The sequence below is a fragment of the Rutidosis leptorrhynchoides genome, chromosome 3, assembly GCF_046630445.1.
Source record: "Rutidosis leptorrhynchoides isolate AG116_Rl617_1_P2 chromosome 3, CSIRO_AGI_Rlap_v1, whole genome shotgun sequence".
Classification (NCBI taxonomy): domain Eukaryota; kingdom Viridiplantae; phylum Streptophyta; class Magnoliopsida; order Asterales; family Asteraceae; genus Rutidosis; species Rutidosis leptorrhynchoides.
This window is the reverse complement of record NC_092335.1, coordinates 45,858,333-45,879,222: the sequence shown is the minus strand read 5'-3', so window position 1 is coordinate 45,879,222 and position 20,890 is coordinate 45,858,333. Positions and strand designations below refer to the sequence as shown.

The 20,890-nt window shown below is 34.3% G+C and overlaps 2 protein-coding genes across 2 annotated transcripts; one reads left to right on the top strand and one right to left on the bottom strand.

Annotated features, from left to right (window-relative positions):
• Positions 1 to 932: 932 nt before the first annotated feature.
• On the top strand, positions 933 to 1,713 carry LOC139899940 (uncharacterized). Its single transcript, XM_071882764.1, has 3 exons — positions 933 to 1,040; positions 1,278 to 1,433; positions 1,579 to 1,713. The coding sequence occupies exons 1-3, from the start codon at positions 933 to 935 to the stop codon at positions 1,711 to 1,713; spliced, it is 399 nt and encodes a 132-aa protein (XP_071738865.1).
• Positions 1,714 to 3,076: 1,363 nt separating this feature from the next.
• Positions 3,077 to 5,111, bottom strand: LOC139899939 (uncharacterized). The gene is made up of 3 exons (XM_071882763.1): positions 4,745 to 5,111; positions 4,402 to 4,672; positions 3,077 to 3,288 (listed from the first exon to the last, which is right to left on the bottom strand). Exons 1-3 carry the CDS (start codon positions 5,063 to 5,065, stop codon positions 3,077 to 3,079), a joined length of 804 nt encoding a protein of 267 aa, XP_071738864.1. The 5' UTR covers positions 5,066 to 5,111.
• Between the last annotated feature and the right edge of the window lie 15,779 nt (positions 5,112 to 20,890).

Here is a 20,890-nt window from a genome sequence, read left to right as displayed (position 1 = left end):
CAACATGTGGTTAGTAAACAGTTTCTATGGTTGGTTGAAGATTTCAATAAGGTGAACGCGTGCCCATGGGGGTCTCGTATTTGGGATGCTACTTACTCAGCGGTGAGCGAAGGTTTTGAGGTTCGAGAAAGCCAATTAGAGAGTGGGGGTGGAAAGGCTTACACTTTGGCTGGTTTTATGTGGGCATTTAAGATTTGGATCCTCGAGGCATACCGTCGTACCATTAAGAGTTTTGCAACCAAAACTGATAAGGATGGAGTACCAAGAGCATTATTTTGGAAGCGTTCATCTGCTGAAACCTTTACAGTGTCTGACTACCTAAAACTTCTACATATAATGGTTAGTTAATATCTCCAAGAGCTTTTTATATAGTGTATATACAGCAGTTTCTGTTTTAACAGAGCAGTTTTGTGTGTCGCATGAGGACGCAAGATACACCTTGCGTCCTTGCGTGTGTCGCAAAGATATCCTTGCGTCCTTGCGTGTGAACCCTGGGTTATACTTGTTACAGGCGCAAGAATCATGCTTGCGTCCTTGCGTGTGTCGCAAGTTTACTCTTGCGTCCTTGCGTCTACTCGCAAGATGATCTTTGCGTTCTTGCGTCTAGACGCAAAATGACTTTTGCGTCCTTGCGTCCTTTTGTTTTTACTAATATAACTTCATTTCAGGATGATTGTCCGAAGAGAAAAAGACCTTTTCGTTCCCTGCACCCATCTGAGACAGAGAGAGGTTGTCAATGGTGGATCCAGAGTTCCTCTTACTTTCAAGGAGATGTTGTTGAAGACGAGAAAAATACACAAGATGATAATCAAGTTGAAGAGGAGTTGGGTAGCAGTTTGAAGGAATTATTGCAGGAGGAGTCAGAGCAGACCTCGGACCCTCATCCAACACAAAAAGGCAACAATTTGCCGGAATTGTTGCGTATGGTTAATATGTTGACTAAGAGGGTGGATGATCAAGAAAAGGAGTTGGCTGATTGTAAAAAGAAGCTTGATGATCATGAAAAACGTTTGAAAGAACAGGAACACCAGGAACATCAGGTAAACTAGGCGCAAGTTTTTTTTGCGACCTTGCGTCTTGCCTGTTATGTTGGCGCAAGGTTTTACTTGCGTCCTTGCGCCTGATGTTATATCAGACGCAAGTACCATCTTGCGTCCTTGCGTCTTTATTGTAATTTAGGCGCAGGTTGTACTTGCGTCCCTAACTCAGACGCAAGGACTTACTTGCGACCTTGCGTATGGCTACTTTTCTTATTTTTTGCGTTTTGTTCATTATAGTATGTTGATAACGAGGATGCATATGTGGATCCTCGATCTTTCTCTGACAATGATACATCTCCGAGGGTTGTTAGACGTGGGAAAAGAGAAAGAAGGCCCACTCATTTTTTAAATTCCCCTTTCACAACACCGGGCTACAGAAAACCATTGGAGAAGGTATGTCTGTAACATTCACCAGACGCAAGGTTTTCCTTGCGTCCTTGCGCCTGATGTTTATAAGACCTTGCGTTTTGCGTCTTGGTATACGCAAGATATGTCTTGCGTCCTTGCGTATGTTTGCTGACTCATAGATTATATACAGTTGTCTGACGAAGTAGCTTCTAGAGTAAAAAGGCTGAAAGTTTCTCATCAAGGGACTAAAGAAGCTGAGAATGTGTTGCCAATGGAAACTGAAAAGCCTACTGAAAAAGGGGCTGAAAAAGCTGTTGATAAATAAGATGAGAACGTGGCTCTGGTGTCTGAGGAGATTGAGCAAGGAGTTGATTTGTCATTGGTTAATGAAGCAGAAAAACAAGCAGACCAGCATGAGGTTAGTGAATGACGCAAGGATCACCTTGCGTCTTTGCGTCTTCTTCATTGTTGGACGCAAGGATTACCTTGCGTCTTTGCGTATACTTCACTGATGGACGCAAGACCTATATTGCGTATTTGCGTTTGCATTACACCGACGCAAGACAATTCTTACGTCTTTGCGTCTTTATTACTAATTTTTTTTTTTCAGAAAAAGGAAAGGAAGAGAAAAAGGAAGGAAAAGGATTGGGTTGGCGAGGAGGAAATTTGGTCAATGGTTGATAAATTTATAAACGATCAAGGAACTTTGCAACCACCACCACCAAATGCATGGAGAGATCAAAGGAAGCATGTGGGGCCAGCAAAAGATTTGAAATCACTAATCCTCAATAAACAAGATACGCGTTGCATGTTCATTTTCCAAAATGAAACCTTCCTCTTCCTTGATACTGAGTTTTGGAAATGTTTATTGGGAATTGCATTTTCTGATTATTTGGAAAACATAGTAAGTTTATTAATAATTATAAACTTATGCATGTTTTGTTTTGTTTTTAGCTTTATAACATTCATAATCAACTTGATCTGATTATAGCATATTGATGGATGGGCTACCTTCCTGTTGAGATTTCGGCAGAGGTTTCTGCCCCGAGCTAGCCAGATGTCCTCGAGTCCTCAGTTTCCGATTGCAGATTATACATGTAGTTCTCGATGGACAATTATGCCGTTATATTTGAAGGCTATTGATTACTTTAACAAGAAGCAGGACTCACAAATTGTTGACTATTATGAGAACAGAGAAGATGCAGAGTTGATGATCGAGGATGCACCGTATGTGCCAATGCAGAGTGGTGGCCATGGTGATTGTGGTGTTTGGGTCTGCCTTCATATGGAGAGGATAGTTTTTGGTTGGGATCAGATTGACAACATTGGAGACCCTAAAAAGGCTGCTAAGGACTATAGAATTCGAATGGCAAGAACATTCTTCCGTGCACGCTTTGATACACATGAACCACCACCACCAGAGGACCCAGAGGACCCAAAGGTTGTTAATTAGTTAACTTGTAGATGTAATTATTATACAGTTTTTAGGTAAAACATGTAATTTTTGTATGTAAATAATCTGGGACAGACGCAAGGCCTTTTTTGCGTCCTTGCTTCTGGTTTTTTGACAGACGCAAGGTGTTGTTTGCATCCTTGCGTCTCTTTAAATGGCTTACGCAAGGTTTTGTTTGCGTTCTTGCGTATGTTTGAAGACTTACGCAAGGTTATGTTTGCGTCCTTGCGTCTCTTTAAAAGATATACGCAAGTTGATGTTTGCGTGCTTGCGTATGTTTCATGACATACGCAAGGTATTGTTTGAAAAGTTGCGTCTTTTTTAAAGACAGACGCAAGTTATTGTTTGCGTATTTGCGTGTGTTTGATGACATACGCAAGATTTTTCTTGCGTTCTGCGTCTGTATGTAGGTCAATCTATGACACATATTTATACAACTAACTGAGACTGATAAACATAAAAACAAACTGAGACTGATAAACAACAAACTGAGACTGATAAACAAGCAACTAATTCTGGTCCCCTAATTCTGGTCTAAATCGTACGTTTGATAAAATTGAGACTGATAAGCTTGCGAAGGTTTGACTTTCTCTTTCGACTTTGACTTTGATTTTGAGGCTGTTTTTTTAACCCTCTGAGAAGTAGATTCACCGTTTAGGTCATAAGAAGCGCTACATGTTGTTCGGTTATGACATGCTTGCTTGCAACGAGTACATGTTCTTACTTTCTTTTCAGTTTCTTCACCTTGAGATGGAATCCGATCGGTACTTTTTGGGCGTCCAGGTGCTCTTTTCTTTTGAATTGGGGGCTTTAAGATTTTCAAGATCTTGGGCCCTGGATCGGACCATTCGGATCGATGGGGCAAAGGAAGGATGTGTTCGGAATATGTATTTATATAAGTTTGAGACAAGAACCAATGTGATACATAACATGTAACATCTTCCACTCCGAAGAGTCGTGCTGCTGCCAATACATGTCCGCAAGGTATGCCTGATAATTGCCATTGCCCACATGTACATGTTCTATCTTCTAGATTAACGAGGCCGTTTTTCCTTCCATCACGCACCTCTATTAGATTGTTTATCGATGGAAATGCTTGCCATCTTCTTAATTTGTTCGTCCTCTTACCTAATTTACGTTCAACATATGGAGTAACCGTTGAAGTGAGACTAACTGCTTTGTTGTGATGTTTGAAAAACCAATCCTGTATAGAAGCGCGAAAAAATTCCAATAACATGCAAACTGGTAGTTTGCGAGCATGTTTGGATAGAGCGTTAATAGACTCTACATTGTTGCTAGTAAGGTATGCATACCTAACATGACCAGCATGACTTCTGGACCATTTGTTGAAACCAACGTCATTTAGATACTTGTGAGACGCTTTTAATCTTCGTTGAAATACACTAACATGATCTTGAAAATCTGACAAACGATAAGCCTTAACCATTTTCCAATAGTGCCATTCAAAATATTTGAATTTGTTGGACATCGTTTTTATGTTCATGAATAGATGACGTGCGCAAAAAGAGTGAAAGGCTTCAGGAAACACATTAGAAATACCATGTGCTATTGAAGGAGCACGATCAGAAATAAAGGTAATCTCTGACATACGATTACTCATACCACAACTCTCTAAATGATCTCTTAGATTGCCAAAAAACCATGACCAAACCTCGTTTGTCTCGCCTTCACCAATTCCATAAGCCAATGGCAAAATTCCGTTATTGGCATCCATTGCAACAGCGACTAAATTTGTACCCAAGTATCCAGCTTTCAAATGTGCACCATCAACGATGATAATAGGGCGAACATTTTGGACAAATGATCGAATCTGCACGCAAACAAATCAAATGAGATTGCTATTAGTTTAAGATAAAACAATTGTAGGATGAGTGATACTTACAACTGCGCCAAAGGACATGTAACACATCACGAATCTATTTTCATTGTCAGTCACCACATTTGTCATGCTTCCTGGGTTATGAATCTTAATGTTATGAAGATAAATGGGAAGCATTCGGAACGAGTCATCCATACTGCCACGAAGCATCTCTATTGCATGACACTTGGCTCTCCATGCTTGATTGTAAGAAATGCTCACCCGAAAACGGTTGCCAACATCATCACGTATATCTTTTGGATTATAGTCTCGATTTGCAGCTTTGAACGATTCCATCAGAATACTTCCTAACACCTTTTTGGAAGCATGTTTATTATTTCCCATAATTTGGGTACGTGAGCATGTGTGTACGTCATGCAATTTCTTTACGATGAAGTTGTCAGTGTGGCGTATTTTGTATGCACTACATTTTCACTCACAATTTGGCAACATGCATTTAGCAGTGAATCAAGATTTGTCAGACTTTACAGGCTTAATTTGGAAGTTTTCTTCAAGACATTTTGTGTATAGATGGTTTACAAAATCATCCTTGTTTAAAAAAGTTTGTCGAACTTTAATCAAATCGGATACTCTATAACTGGTTGTTATTTGGCTCGTAGATTCAGTCTCTTGGTCATGCTCACTTAATAAAAGTGGCATATTCCAGAATACATCCTTTTTTTCTTCCTCTTCTTCATTTTCATCTTCATCTTGATCTTCTCTGTCATTTTCTTCCTCCGAAGCACTAGACGCGACAACTGATTCAAAAGGGTGATCTGTTTTTTTAATTTTACATACGTTCTCAACTCCATAGTTGAAGAAATCAAACTCTTCTGTGTTTGGAGGTGGTACTTCAGGTCGTGCTTCTTCCAAATTGGGTGTCTGAAGGTTTGTGCTCTCCTCGTTTGTTGGTAGGTTTTGTTGGACATCGTGTGTTGGTAGGTTTTGATGGACATTGTGTATTGGTAGGATTTGCACTGACTGTAAGTTTTCTGGGAGTTGATGCATTGTAACTTTGTCGACAATGTAAATATTAATAGGAGCATTTGATATTGCATGTTGTAGAAAATCACGAAAGTCTTCATAATCATCAGTAATATCAAAAACAAGATTATCGACAACATATCTCATTGAAACAGGAGCATTAGGTGGCAAATTAATTTTTCTAAGAATATTTTTTAACAATATTCTTCGAGTAATTAGTTTTTGGGGAGCAACTGGGAGTTTTAATCGTGTTCTAAAACAATCTAGAGGCAAATACATAGGTAAGTTATTAATAAATTGAAAAGAACCACCACAACATATATGAATAACAAAGGTTTCATTATCACTAAAACTCATTATTTAAAACAAAGAAAGTTACCTTAATGACGCTTGAAATTATATGATTTATGTTGAAATGGTGGAAATGAAGTGAAAATAGAGCTGGTAATACCTTATATGAATTGAAAAAGTTATCCGTAATAGTACAAAAATCGTACAAAATCTTATCCACGAAATCATGAAAATCTTATCGGGATAAGACGCAAGACGCAAAGGCGCAAGTCGCAAGACGCAAGACGCAATACGCAAGGACGCAAGTCTCTTTGTTGCGTTTGTCAGTGACGCAAGGTCGCATGGTCGCAAGATCGCAAAGACGCAAGGTCGCAAAGACACAAGGTGTCTTGCGCCTTGCGAGGACAAATTGTCAAACTTTTTTTTTTAGGGCTGTCAGTCAACAAGCTTAAAAAAAAGGGTATTTTGGTGATAATTCCCTGAAGTTATCCACTAAATTAGTTTTTGCTGGCCAACTACTCATTATATTATATATATATATATATATATGTATATATATATATATATATATATATATATATATATATATATATATATATATATATATATATATATATATATATATATATATGTATTAATTGTGCTTGAGATCTTGGTCGTTTCTTAGGGGGAAAACGACAACAGTAGCTCCCCCTTTCACACTTGATTTTCCCTTCTTCTCCCTCAACTATAAACAGCTTACATAAAATATCCCAACCTTCAGGGGTAAACCGTCAATAGTTTGGTCGTTCCTTAGTGGGCAAAACGACAACAGTAGCACCACCTTTCACACTTGATTTTTTCTTCTTCCCCCTCAACTATAAATAGCTTACATAAAATACCCCAACCTTCAGGGGGTAACCGTCAATAGTTTAAATTGAAATAAAAACTCCACCCAATCACTTGGATAGCCCGTATCTTCCTCTTCGACCCGAGTTAAATTTCACCGACCATACCGTTAAACTCGAAATACTTTTTGGAACAAAACGACACTAAGTACGTTCAAAACGGACACTTTTTTAAAAACGCTAAATACACGACAGCCCGTATCTTTCCGCTCGGCGCGAGTTAAATTTTCCCGACAGCACCATCATACTCGAAAATTTTTTATGAACAAAACGAAAAAAGTGAGTTCGAAACGAACAATTTTTTAAAAACGTTAAACACAACTACAGCCCGTAGCTTCCTGCTCGTGCGAGTTAAATTTTTTCTCCAGCACCGTTAGACTCGAAATACTTTTATCAACAAAACGAAACTAACTACGTTCGAACCGTACCAAGAGCCCCCGCCGCATCGCGCGGGCCGGACCCGGACTAGTTAAAATCACTTTTAAACCAGCTTCAAGTAAGTACTTAATGGTCGAAAGAATGGTGACTTGTTTTTTAGCACGTTGGTCCTTATTTTCTCAAGGTAAAACATTAGAATCGAAACTAAGGAACCACTTTCCCCATAAGTTCAGCTTTATTTAATCGTCATTGTGTGTTATTTGTTACCGGGACTGAAAAGAATCAAAAATTATAGACGGATGCAAAACAAAAATAGAAAAGGATAATAAGGAGGTGTTTAGCAATCCATTCAAAAATGACAAGTAACAGTTGCTACCAACGAGCCCATAGTCCAGATGAATGAACTGTAAAAATGGGCTAGTTAAGGCCTATGGAAAGATTATGTGGGCCGGACTGAAGATGAGTCCAATAGTTTTGGGTAGTGTTTATTTTTTCCTTATAAATTTTTGTTTGTTGTTTAGTGTTTCGACAGCTTTACTTTTACTTAATACAAGATACTCTGAGCAACTCATATCAAGGTAAAAAACACTACTCGTATATGAATATTTCGAGTTCACTACATAATAACTCTCGAAGTGGGTTAGGCCACTCCCTATCGTAACTAAACTATTCATCCTCTTAACCTTCCACATCATCGCCACATCAACACAAATATTCTATAACTAACCCATAACTAAACACTCCCTATCATGGCTAAAACAATAACCCTCTTAATATACAACGTACAAGCAATAAAGCATTAAGTCCAAACAATAAAAAGCCATTGGGACCCACAAATCTATAACTAAACCTCATACTTCCATTAAATCCATGGTGAAAGCGGATAACTAAAGCGGGTAACTAGCGCGTGCCTATGGTTAGTTACGGGTAATGACGGGTAATGAGCGGGTAACTAACGGATAACTAGCTGTAGGGAGTGGTCTTAGAGTTCAATCAACGTTTAAAGTTCATAACGGTGTGCAACTTTACACCTCAGAATCTTGTCGCTCCCCATTTATAAAATCATTTTTAGCCAAACAACATATTCTGTAAAAACATCAATTCCCTAGTACTTCACTCCCAGTATGTATCGTTTTTAGCGAAACAACATGTTCTACATCTAAGTTCATGAAATTCTACGGTAATTTAATATTAATTAGTAATTAGTAATTGGTGATGGTGATAAAGGAAAGTTCCTATAAAGTTATACGCTTATATTAGTTTCCTCCAATTTCTAATGTGGAATTTTAATTTGCACCCACTAATCAATTATTTTCAACAATTAATTAGTGATTGGTGATGGTGATAAATTTTAATTTGCACCTACTAATCAATTATTTTCAACATACACACATCGGTTTGTACATGCTACTAGTTCATCAGAAATTTAATTGATAGAACTTAATAATCGATATCTTCTCATTCCAATATGTCGAGTATATATACAAGTACATGAACTTTGCTTAACTTGTCCCAAAAGGCTAAACTCTTCTATAAATGTCAAGATACAGTTGTAAATAGAATACAATTCTAAAAAAATACAATATATGGAAATATATGTCGCTAATACACCCCGCAGTTCTAGCGGGAGAAGGTAGGACGTTGAGACTGTCCCGAAAATCATCATAAAGAGGACGTGGCAACCATTTAGTAAATATATCAACAATCTCAAACCGGGACGGAACATGTAATACTCAAACTTCTCCTTATGCCACTTTTTGCCTGACAAAGTAAATATCCATCTCAATATGTTTCGTGTGTTGATTGTACTGGATTCCCGGATAGATAGATAGCTGAAACATTATCACAAAAACTAAAGTGTACTTTGGTATAGGACAATGTAATTCAAGAAGTAAGTTCCGTATCCAACACGAGTCGGAGACAACATTAGCCACCCCGTGATAGGTAGTTTGATACCATGATAAAACTTAATAATCGATGCCTTCTCATTCCAATATGTCGAGTATATGTACATGGGCATTGATTAACTTGTCCAACATGGCTAAAACTCTTCTATAATTATCCATATACAATTGTAAATAGAATACAATTCTAAATAAATGAAATATATGGAAATATATATCACCAATAGTAACATTCAACGCGGATCTCCCAAACATGTTCATTAATATCTCGACTTTTTCCGAGCACATGACCTCTTACCATGTTCAAAATCATCACGATTTGAACCTCCATTGCCATAGTTCCCTTCAACTTATGACAACTTCAATCCATTCTAATCATACATGTTCCAAAAAAACTTTTTCCACCACCTAAGAAACCAAAATTTTGTTTGTTTAAGTGTGCGAATCTTATTATGTCTAATGTTCACGCGCTCACATATATTTTTACGGTAGATGATTTATTTTTCTGAAGATATAAAAAAAATAATGTGTTATATGCAGTGTTGTAATCTCCTTATTTCTCCCCGAGATCTCGTTTTCGGAAGGCTACCGAGACGAGATGTCCATCTCCCGAGATTTCTCGGTCAACGATGTCAAACTTGATCAAAGCCACGATTTCTCGAATTTTCTCGCTCATTTCGCGAATTTTCTTATAATATCTCATAATTTTTCGGATTTTTACGCACATTTCTTGTAAAATCTCGTAAAAATGTATATAAATGTACATATAGTTATTTATATATATTTATATTATAAAAATTAAAAAATCAGCGTAAGTCAACGTCCGAGATTTCTTCGAGATTTTTTCGAGATCTCTCCAACCTTTATATGTGATAAATAAAATGCAAGTTCATAGTTAGTCGGTTTCTTTACTTGCAATCTTATATAAAAACACTAATATTAATAGTAGTCAACAAATAAAGTTTAAAACCTTATATAAATATAAGTATAAATATAAATATAACTAAATATATAAATACATAATAAATGGTTCGTCAACAAATAATGTTTAAAACCTTATCCAACACCCACTCTTATCGTAAAGTCAAAGTACGTTACAAACATTTGACCTATTATTATTATTATTATTATTATTATTATTATTATTATTATTATTATTATTATTATTATTATTATTATTATTATTATTATTATTATTATTATTATTATTATTATTATTTGACCTATTATTATATTATTATATTATTATATTATATTGAATTGAATGCTTATAAAATTTTTTGAAAAACCTATCTAAAATTTTTAGCAAAACCTATCTATAAGTCGAAATAATTAATTATTTCTTGCTCATAAAATATTCATCATCCACCTCACCTTGTGTCACTCATACTGAAGTTATTTTATTAAGGTAGGCAGGCATCTAAAGTTTAATTGGACCGACCAATTTATACAGCTTAATTATATAATATATGTTAATTTGCTTAAAATCCAAGGAACCAATGAGAGCACGACATATGGCGCAAAAATCACATGTGATTGTAAGAAAAAAAAGTTTAAAATTTTTTTTTTTACGAAAAAAAAAAATTTCGCCCTAATTTTTTTAAAAAAAAATTTTTTGCGAATTTTTTTTTATAATCACAGGTGATTCTGCATGTCAATCACATGTGATTATGCATTTCAAATCCAATCATATGTGATTATGCACGTCAAATTCAATCACATGTGATAGTACAATTCAATCACATGTGATTATGCAGGTAAATCAAATATGATTGTAGGAAAAAATTTGAGAAAAAAAAATTTTCGAAAAAAAATTAAAATTTTTTTTTCTCTAAATTTTTTTTTTTTACATTTTTTTCAATCACATGTGATTTCGCGCCACATGTCACGTTCTCATTGGTTCCTTTGATCTCAACTTAATTTATGAATTCAAATGAATATTCCTCTATATGTTAATTAGTTCATGTCACACTCTAAACGCCGCATGTATTCTTTTAGGTAAATATATTACCTTAAATTTTACGTAAAAAATAACTATAATCAAAATATTTTTTTTGGGTAAGCGAAGAAACCCTTCTATGAAGAACTACATTGGCTCCTTCATAGAAGGTAAAACCTCGAGTAATCAAGCCTCTCGAGCGCGAGACCTGGTACCCGGTGAATTGCACATTATATGCACACTCTAGTCACACTCCCTTTTTGAACAATTTGGCATAGCCAGGAATTGAACCCGGATGGTGAGCTTCATTGGCAACTCGGTGGCCACTCAGGTAACCCAGCGTGGTTTATAATCAAAATATTTATGTTGTTATTCATGCCGCATCAATGGATTATGATTTTGATACCAATCTTTAGGGGTGTTCATCGGTTCGATTTTCGGTTTGACGGTTGTTAATCTTTTGTCGAATAATTTCACACGCGAAATTATTAGTTCGATGGACGGGCGTTTAAAGTTAGAATACGTTGAATTGAGTTCAAATTTTTTGACTCGAAATTTGTGGTTTGATTTCAGTAGGTTTAAGGAGTTTTCGGTGTTTGAAAACTGTTTCAACGGTACACTTTCGGACTAATTTTTCAATGAAACGTGCGCGTTAGAGGTGCTCAATTTATCAGAAAACGTGCTAACGGGTGAAATAGTAAAGGATATATCGAGTTGTAAAAACTTGACGATTTTGGACTTTTCGGGCAATGGTTTTACAGGTCAAATCCCGAGTGAAATAGGGTCGATGACAAAACTCGAGCAGCTAATGTTGGGTAACAACTCTGTTTCGAGAGAAATACTCGAATCTTTACTAAATTTAGAAAGTCGGTACTATTTGGATCTTAGTAGAAACAATTTTGGAGGAGATATACAACCGATATTCTGGCAATTTAGTCAACTAATAATCTGTTACTGCACGCGAACAAGCACATCGACAATGGTACTTACAGTTTGATGACTTTATGGCTAGGAGTGGCTTCACGAGAAGCAATTTGGATCATTGTTGTTACTTGAAGAAAATCAAGTCCTCTTATGTTATATTGTTACTTTATGTTGATGACATGTTGATTGCACGATCAGATATGTTGGAGATCAATAAGTTGAAGAGTCACTTGTCTCATGAGTTCGAGATGAAAGACTTGGACGCTGTTAAACAAATACTCGGGATGAGTATCACACATAATTGGGTTGAAGGTACTTTAAATTTGTCCAAAACCAAGTATATCGAGAAAGTGTTATAGCAGTTCAACATGGAAGATTCAAATGCAAGACCTATGCCTTTCGGCGATACCTTTAAGTTGAAGAAGAATCATCACCTACAACGGTTAGAGACAAAGAGGAAATGGCTCAAGTTTCTTATGCATTAGCGGTGAGTAGTGTTATGTATGCAATGGTGTGCACAAGACCCGACATAGTTCATGGGGTAGGAGTTGAAAGTTAGTTTGTGTCGAATACATTAAGGAGCATTAAGAAGGATTAAGGTGGCTTTTGTGCTACTTGAAAGGTACTTCTATAATTGCTTTACAATACACTAAAGGTGATTCCATTTTGAGAGGGGTGGATGCGTATTTGGGTGGAGTGACGATTCGGGGAAAAACTACAGGTTTTGTTTTCACAGTTGGAAACAGTAGTTAGTTGGATGTCTAGAATTTAAAAAAGCGGTGTGTTGTCGATAACGGAGGCCGAATATATGGCCACAGCAGAAGCAAGCGAACTGTAGTGACCCGAACTTTTCCATAATTATATATATTAAATGATATCTAATATTAACATGATTAAATGTTTCCAACATGTTAAGCAATCAAACTTGTTAAGACTTGATTGTTTGTTATGAGTTTCATGTAGACAATTGACCACCCAAGTTGACCGGCGATTCACAAACGTTAAAACTTGTAAAACGACATGATGATATATATATGGACATATATATGGTTAACATAAGATTATGATATGTAAGAATCTCACTAAGTATATTAACAATGTGTGATATACATAAAAATGAGAATATTGAATTATGAAGCTCGAAATGATATACATAACGATTATCGTTATAATAACGTCTTACTAAATACCTATGTATTGTAATAAGATATTGATATACTATATTTAACATGATAAAATGATAATTAAGTATATCATTGAGTGTATTAACAATGAACTATACAAGTAAGATGAGACTACTAACTTAAGGATTTCGAAACAATATATATATGTAACGATTATCGTTGTAATAGTATTTTAATATATATATATATATATATATATATATATATATATATATATATATATATATATATATATATATATATATATATATATATATATATATATGATGTTAAGATATATTCATACACCATGTTATCATATTAACATAACAATTTAACATCTCATTTAAGTATAATAACAATGAATTAATTACATTTAACAAGATCGTTAACCTAAAGGTTTCAAAACAACACTTACATGTAACGACTAACGATAACTTAATGACTCAGTTAAAATGTATATACATGTAGTGTATTTAGATGTATTAGTACACTTTTGAAAGACTTCAAGACACATATCGAAGTACTTCTACTTAACAAAAATACTTACAATTACATCCTCATTCATTTTCATCAACAATTCTACTAGTATGCACTCGTATTCGTACTCGTACAATACCCAGCTCCTAGACGTATATACTATTGGTATATATACGTAATAATTCAGCTCTTAGCAGTCCTAGATAGTCAACAAACATGTGGAACTAAACTTTTGGCTACTAGCATGAATTATTCACTAAAAATCAAATTACAACTTACTTAAATGGACACCATGGTTCACGTCCCATGTCACTCACCCACACACTTGCATTTTTCAATTTTCTTTCACTCATTTGATCTCTCTCTTGTTCTATGATGATGTTCTAAGTGTTCTTCATCGTATTTATCAAAATCTACATCAATCTAGTTCATAAATCCAACCTTTGATCAACCTACAAAACAACTACTCAAGAACACTTCAATAACACTTTCAAGATTACTAGTTTACTTTCAAGCTTTCAAATCCATTCCAAGTAATCATCCAAGATCAAGAAACCTTTGTTAATTATAGTAGGTTATCTTTCTTATTCAATGTAATATTCATATTCAAACTTTGATACAATTTCTATAACTATAACAATCTTATTTCGAGTGAAAATCTTACTTGAACTTGTTTTCGTGTCATGATTATGCTTCAAGAACTTTCAAGTCATCCAAGGATCCTTTGAGGATAGATCTATTTTTCTCACTTCCAGTAGGTTTACCTACTAAAATTAAGGTAGTAATGATGTTCATAACATCATTCGATTCATACATATAAAACCATCTTATTCGAAGATTTAAACTTGTCATCACTAGAACATAGTTTAGTTAATTCTAAACTTGTTCGCAAAACAAAGTTAATCCCTCTAACTTGACTTTTAAAATCAACTAAACATATGTTCTATATCTATATGATATGCTAACTTAATGATTTAAAACCTGGAAACACGAAGAACACCGTAAAACCGGACATACGCTGTTGTAGTAACACCGCGGGCTGTTTTGGGTTAGTTAATTAAAAACTATGATAAACTTTGATTTAAAAGTTGTTCTTATGGGAAAATGATTTTTCTTATGAACATGAAACTATATCCAAAAATCATTGTTAAACTCAAAGTGGAAGTATGTTTTTCAAAATGGTCATCAAGACGTCGTTCTTTCGACTGAAATGACTACCTCTTATAATATTGACTTGTAACCTGTATTTCCGACTATAAACTTATACTTTTTCTGTTTAGATTCATAAAATTGAGTTCAATATGAAACCATAGCAACTTGAATCACTCAAAACGGATTTGAAACGAAGAAATGACGAGTAAAACAAAATTGGATAAATTTGCTAGTTTTAGCTACGAAAATTTTGTAACAAATCTAGACTAAACATATCCTAATTAATTTATATTGTATTATACATATTATGAAATCTTGGGATACCATAGACACGTATACAATATTTTGACATATCATATCGACCCATCTATATATATATTTTGGAACAACCATAGACACTCTATATGCAGTAATGTTTGAGTTAGCTATACAGGGTTGAGGTTGATTCCAAAATAATATATATACTTTGAGTTGTGATCGAGTCTGGAACTTGTAGACACTGGGTTGTGGATTGATTCGAGATTATATATATTGCTTTATTTCTGTACATCTAACTGTGGACAACTAGTTGTAGGTACTAACGAGGACTGCTGACTTAACAAACTCAAATCATTAAAATGTAATAAAAAATGTTGTAAATATATTTTGAACATACTTTGATATATATGTACATATTTGTTATAGGTTCGTGAATCGACCAGTGGCCAAGTCTTACTTTCCGACGAAGTAAAAATCTGTGAAAGTGAGTTATAGTCCCACTTTTAAAATCTAATATTTTTGGGATGAGAATACATGCAGTTTTATAAATGTTTTACGAAATAGACACAAGTAATCGAAACTACATTCTGTGGTTGAATTATTAAACCGAATAAGCCCCTTTTAGCTTGGTAGCCTAAGAATTACGGAACTGGCCCCTAATTGACGCGAATCCTAAATGTAGATCTACGGGAACTAACGACCCCCATTTTGGAATTTGGAATGCTTTAGTACTTCGAGTTTATCATGTCCGATGGGTGTCCCGGAATGATGGGGATATTCTATATGCATATTGTTAATGTCGGTTACCAGGTGTTCACCATATGAATGATTTTTATCTCTATGCAGTTTGTGAAATGCCTGATATGAGATGTGATATAAAAATGAAATCTTGTGGTCTATTATTATGATTTGATAATATATAGGTTAAACCTATAACTCACCAACATTTTTTGTTGACGTTTTAAGCATGTTTATTCTCAGGTGATTAATAAGAGCTTCCGCTGTTGCATACTAAAATAAGGAGAAGAAACTTATTTGGAGTCCATGCTTGTATGATATTGTGTAAAAACCGCATTTAAGAAACTTATTTTGATGTAATATATTCTTATTGTAAATCATTATGTAATGGTCGTGTGTAAACGGTATATTTTAGATTATCATTATTTGATAATCTACGTAATGCTTTTTAAACCTTTATCGATAAAATAAAGGTTATGGTTGTTTTAAAAATGAATACAGTTTTTGAAAAACGTCTCATATAGAGGTCAAAACCTCGCGACGAAATCAATTAATATGGAACGTTTATAATCAATATGAACGGGATATTTCACGAACAACTTATATGGTTGAAGATTTCTTGGTGGGGCTAGGACGAGTTCAACAAGACTGTTTCTTGTACTATGGTAATGAAAGTGTTATTCACTTAGGGAAGAACTCGATGTTTCATGGTCGTACAAAACACATCATACCAAGATATCATTTTATTCGGGAACTTATAAATGATGGTACTTTATTTTACGCTAAAGTTTCTGGTACGAAGAATCATGTTGTTATGTGTAATAAGGTGGTTCCGATCGAAAAATTGAAGCTTTGCATAGCTTCAACTGGTCTTCTTATGAACTGATGAAAGAAGACGCCGATTAGAGAGTTTAAGGGTTATTGATTTAATTTCGACAACTAGTGTTGAAGACCTTGTATTGAAAGTCTGTTATTCCAGCGATGTTAAGTTTGCATGTCTCATATTTGATTGGAGGTATAAAAGGGTGGTTTAACGTTCTTGGTTGAAATGGTTAGTTGGGTTGAGGAGATTTGAGTTTTGTTTGAAGTCTCCATTAAGTAGGAGATTGTTGGAGTGTAAAGAAGGTTGAAACAAAAAGTCGATGCTGTTGATTTCACTAATTTCGTGACTGAAAAAGGTGGTTCGCGCTCGCAAAAATAACAATAACAGAAATAAAAAACAAAAGCATACAAGCCATATTTTTATGGTTTAGTTTTATAGTTTTGGAGAAGGATTTTGCGATCGCTTGACATGGGGTTGCGACCACGAAGCTCGTCGTGCTGAACAAGCTGGTTTAGCTAGTTTATATTTTGATATGCACGATAAATAGGTCATATGTAATCCGTAACTCTAAGTAAGAAAAATCAATAAAATTACTCTTTATTTGGTCGTGAACTAAAGCAATCACAACGATTGCATACAAATATGTAATATCTTGTGTCACTTATTTTCTTTTTTTAGTTTGCCAGTTTGTCGATTGTGAGATCACTATATTTAATTGGTGATTGTTGTTTGGGGTTCATACATTTCTAACATTGTCATCCTTTCCTTAGAAGGGGCGTCCTCCCAGGACCGAATCTTCTCTTGCTGCTGGAAACTTACCTGCAAAATCGGATCGCCTTCGACACCTTCGGAGATCGTAGGTTTTTTTTTTATTTTAGACATTAACTGTCTTTACCAACGAGTGATAACGATTCCTTTTTCCTAATTGCTTTATATAATTAATAAACGAAGCTTTAACAAATTATAAATCAGGTCTCTTGGGTAGGTATTTTAAAAAAAACCATCAGTCGATGGTCGGAGACCATCGATCGAGGCTCCTATACAATTGACCAATGGTCACTGCCGTTTACCATATACATGGGTAACGGGTTTCATTGTGAGGTAACACACCCATCACATACTCTAACCGCGTTTTATCGTATGTAAGTCGATCATAAACGTACCCAATCGAATAAAAACTCTAGGTGTCGATCTAATCTCATGTAGGTTCAATTCATCGATCCCGAAGGTCTACATTTATTCAATTAAGCCCGTTCTAGTGTTTTCGACCTATAGATCGAGTTACGTTTGTTCTAAGATCCGTTTTAAGAGTCTACACATATCAGCTAAAACAATAACATTGTTTTAAGAGCTACTTTGCATATACATAGCCATATATCTAACTTTGTTTTAGTAGTAATTAATTAGGTTTTATCTTGACCAATTATGAAGTAAAAAAATAAAAAAGTCTTAGTTATATTCATAAAAATAAATTATTTAATGAAAAATTAGAAAATCGCCACAACGCTCATACTCACGAGTGGCATTTTGATTCAACCTCCACCACATCAAGCTGACGAAGGATACGACAAAGAGTGGATCCCATATCCTCACTCTGACGTGGAAAACGACAACTATAACGTAATGACTACCAAATTTGTCCACCCAGTTCAGTTTTTAGAATGATAATTACACTAGTATTTTGTTCTTTTCTTGGATGACAATCACTTTGATGTCTCATGTACTTGTCCTTTGGCCCTTTTGGGTGCCCATATTTCTTTGATAATCCCGAACCATTTCATACCTGGATTATTCATCACGAAATATGACAACCAAATTTTAATAAATTTTTTTGGGTTTATAGTCATATTTTCCGGTTTTGTAGATCACGGTAGATTAGCATTATCAGTATTTTCTTTAGTGAGAAGTTACTACATCTCTATAATACCCAACAAAAAAAAAAAAAAACTCCACAAAATTACACGCATGGTAAAGTGACGAAATATTATTGACACACAATTTTTTTGTGATTAATTAGTTATAAATCACAAGCTTAAAAACATTAGTTTATATGTAATTACCATCATCCTTTACCGTAGATCGCAATAGCAAAATATTTATCGGTAATTATTATAAAATCTATCTTCTATACATTATATAAAACGCGTGACAATAATCTTACGTGTCAACTCTTGTTTAATTCTGCCACGTGTCAATTCCTGCTTTATTCCCGCCACATGATTAGTTATTTTCATCTATTAATTGAATTATTTGATTTCCTAATTTAATCTAATATATATTATATTATATTATCTAGATAATATAATATTATATATAGTATTGAAAACTATTTACAATGTATCGTATTGTAATAAAAATTATAGAATAGATATTTCTTTATTAATTTTATAATATTATTTATGAATGATAGTAATTTACAGTTTAATTGCTCATAAATATAAAAGTTTATGTTAATATACTGTTTGTAGAATATTATATAAACGCACAAGATTATCGATATTTAGATGCATGTCTGTTCTACTTCATTCTAGATTTTGACATAATGAAATTAGTTTGTACCATATACACACACACACACACACACACACACACACACACAAAATTAGATATGTACATAAAATATTAGTTTTAACGATCGGTTTAAACAACTTAACTTTTTAGAGATTCATGTTTGGTGTTTTATCAATTATTTGTCAGTTGAAGTTAAAATGATTTCAACAAATCGACTTATAATCTATGCGTTAGTATTTAATACAAATGTTTTCAGTACAAATGTTATCAATAATAAAAGATTTTTTTATTGTAACTGTATCATACATTTGATAAGTATCAATATTAACGTTATCGACTACTAATTTATACAAAGATCGTGCAACGTATGAGCTCATAAAACTAGTAATTTAATAAAAAGGCTGAAAATTTTATTATTTTATATATTCATGTAAAATATGTTGGTCGTTGGCCACTTGGCCATAATAAAATATAGGATTTTTCTGTGCATTAGAAGGCTGAAAGTTATTTTATACGATATGATAAATATATAGATACACATATTTTTTTTTACCATAACTACCCACTTTCTTCAAATAAATCGCTCATCTACCAATCAAATGTACGACTACTCCGTAATATTTTAAGATAGCCCGGATATGAATAAAAAAATCCTAAAATGTACACATGATGTAAGACGTGAGTGTTATATGTTGATCATGTATGTATGTGGGATGCATACAGCATACATACATGCAAACATGATAGCATGGAATATAAGTTTCTTTAAGAGATTAGGTACTAGTTCAATTGCACATACTCACTGCTGACTCAGATTAACCAAAAGGTCAAACTATAAGATACCATGATCTTGTTTGTTTGGTCAAGTGTCCACAACAAAGCGGACATCTAAAAACAACAATTTTTACTTCTTCTTTTTTATTATGAAAAGCCAACATTTTTCATTAAAAAAAAAAAAAAAAAAAAAAGAGTACAAGAAGGAAGCATGTGAGAGCCATGCTTGTTACAGGAGAAAGACTATATGCCGATACATTTACGAAACAGGGAAAACATTAACAACAATTTTTATTTCCACGTTATTCAAAGTATTCATATTTACATTTACCATTTTCACAAATAATACCAATAGATTATAGATTAAGTACATTGATTAATTGAGTAGCTATTCCAAGGTGGCAATAACAACACATCCTTTTTTTTTTAAATGGTGGTAATAACAATATTTAACAGACACAAAATGACCCCATTGGTCCATTTAGTTTGTTCCAAATTGTGTGGATGCCTTAAAAAATATTTCTACTTGATTGGTTACTCAACTTTGCAAAAGTTATGCATATGGTCACTAAACCTAACGACCGTTAAAAACTATCGTTAAATCATGACACATGCCTTGCACGTGAGAATAGTTTCGTCAATTCGTGATTCGCATTCATTACCTTCATCTTCATCCTCATCAAAATTCACAAAATCCCAATCTTTCACCTTCAGATATATCAACTTCCAAACTTTGAAATTCGCAACAATTACAATTCAAATAAGTCAACAATTACAACACAATAATCATATATCATGTAACGACCCAACCCGTTATCCAATCAAAAATACTCCTATTTTTTTTTTGTGAGACAGTGCATCTAGACGGCGTCCAGTTATCTGGACGGCGTCCAACTCTGAAGGACTGGACGGCGTTCAAGCCTTTTGGACGGCGTCCACATGAACTAAAATATTCTGATCAGTT

Bases quoted from the DNA above. Each gene is read 5' to 3' on its own strand.
- LOC139899940 (XM_071882764.1), top strand. From the start codon at position 933: ATGTTGACTAAGAGGGTGGATGATCAAGAAAAGGAGTTGGCTGATTGT. The intron at 1,041-1,277 runs GTAAACTAGGCG...TGTTCATTATAG, and splicing joins AGGAACACCAGGAACATCAG to TATGTTGATAACGAGGATGC. The intron at 1,434-1,578 runs GTATGTCTGTAA...GATTATATACAG, and splicing joins ACAGAAAACCATTGGAGAAG to TTGTCTGACGAAGTAGCTTC.
- LOC139899939 (XM_071882763.1), bottom strand. From the start codon at position 5,065: ATGGGAAATAATAAACATGCTTCCAAAAAGGTGTTAGGAAGTATTCTG. The intron at 4,673-4,744 runs GTAAGTATCACT...GTTTGCGTGCAG, and splicing joins ACATGTCCTTTGGCGCAGTT to ATTCGATCATTTGTCCAAAA. The intron at 3,289-4,401 runs GTATTTCTAATG...TATGTTTATCAG, and splicing joins TGCTCCTTCAATAGCACATG to TCTCAGTTAGTTGTATAAAT.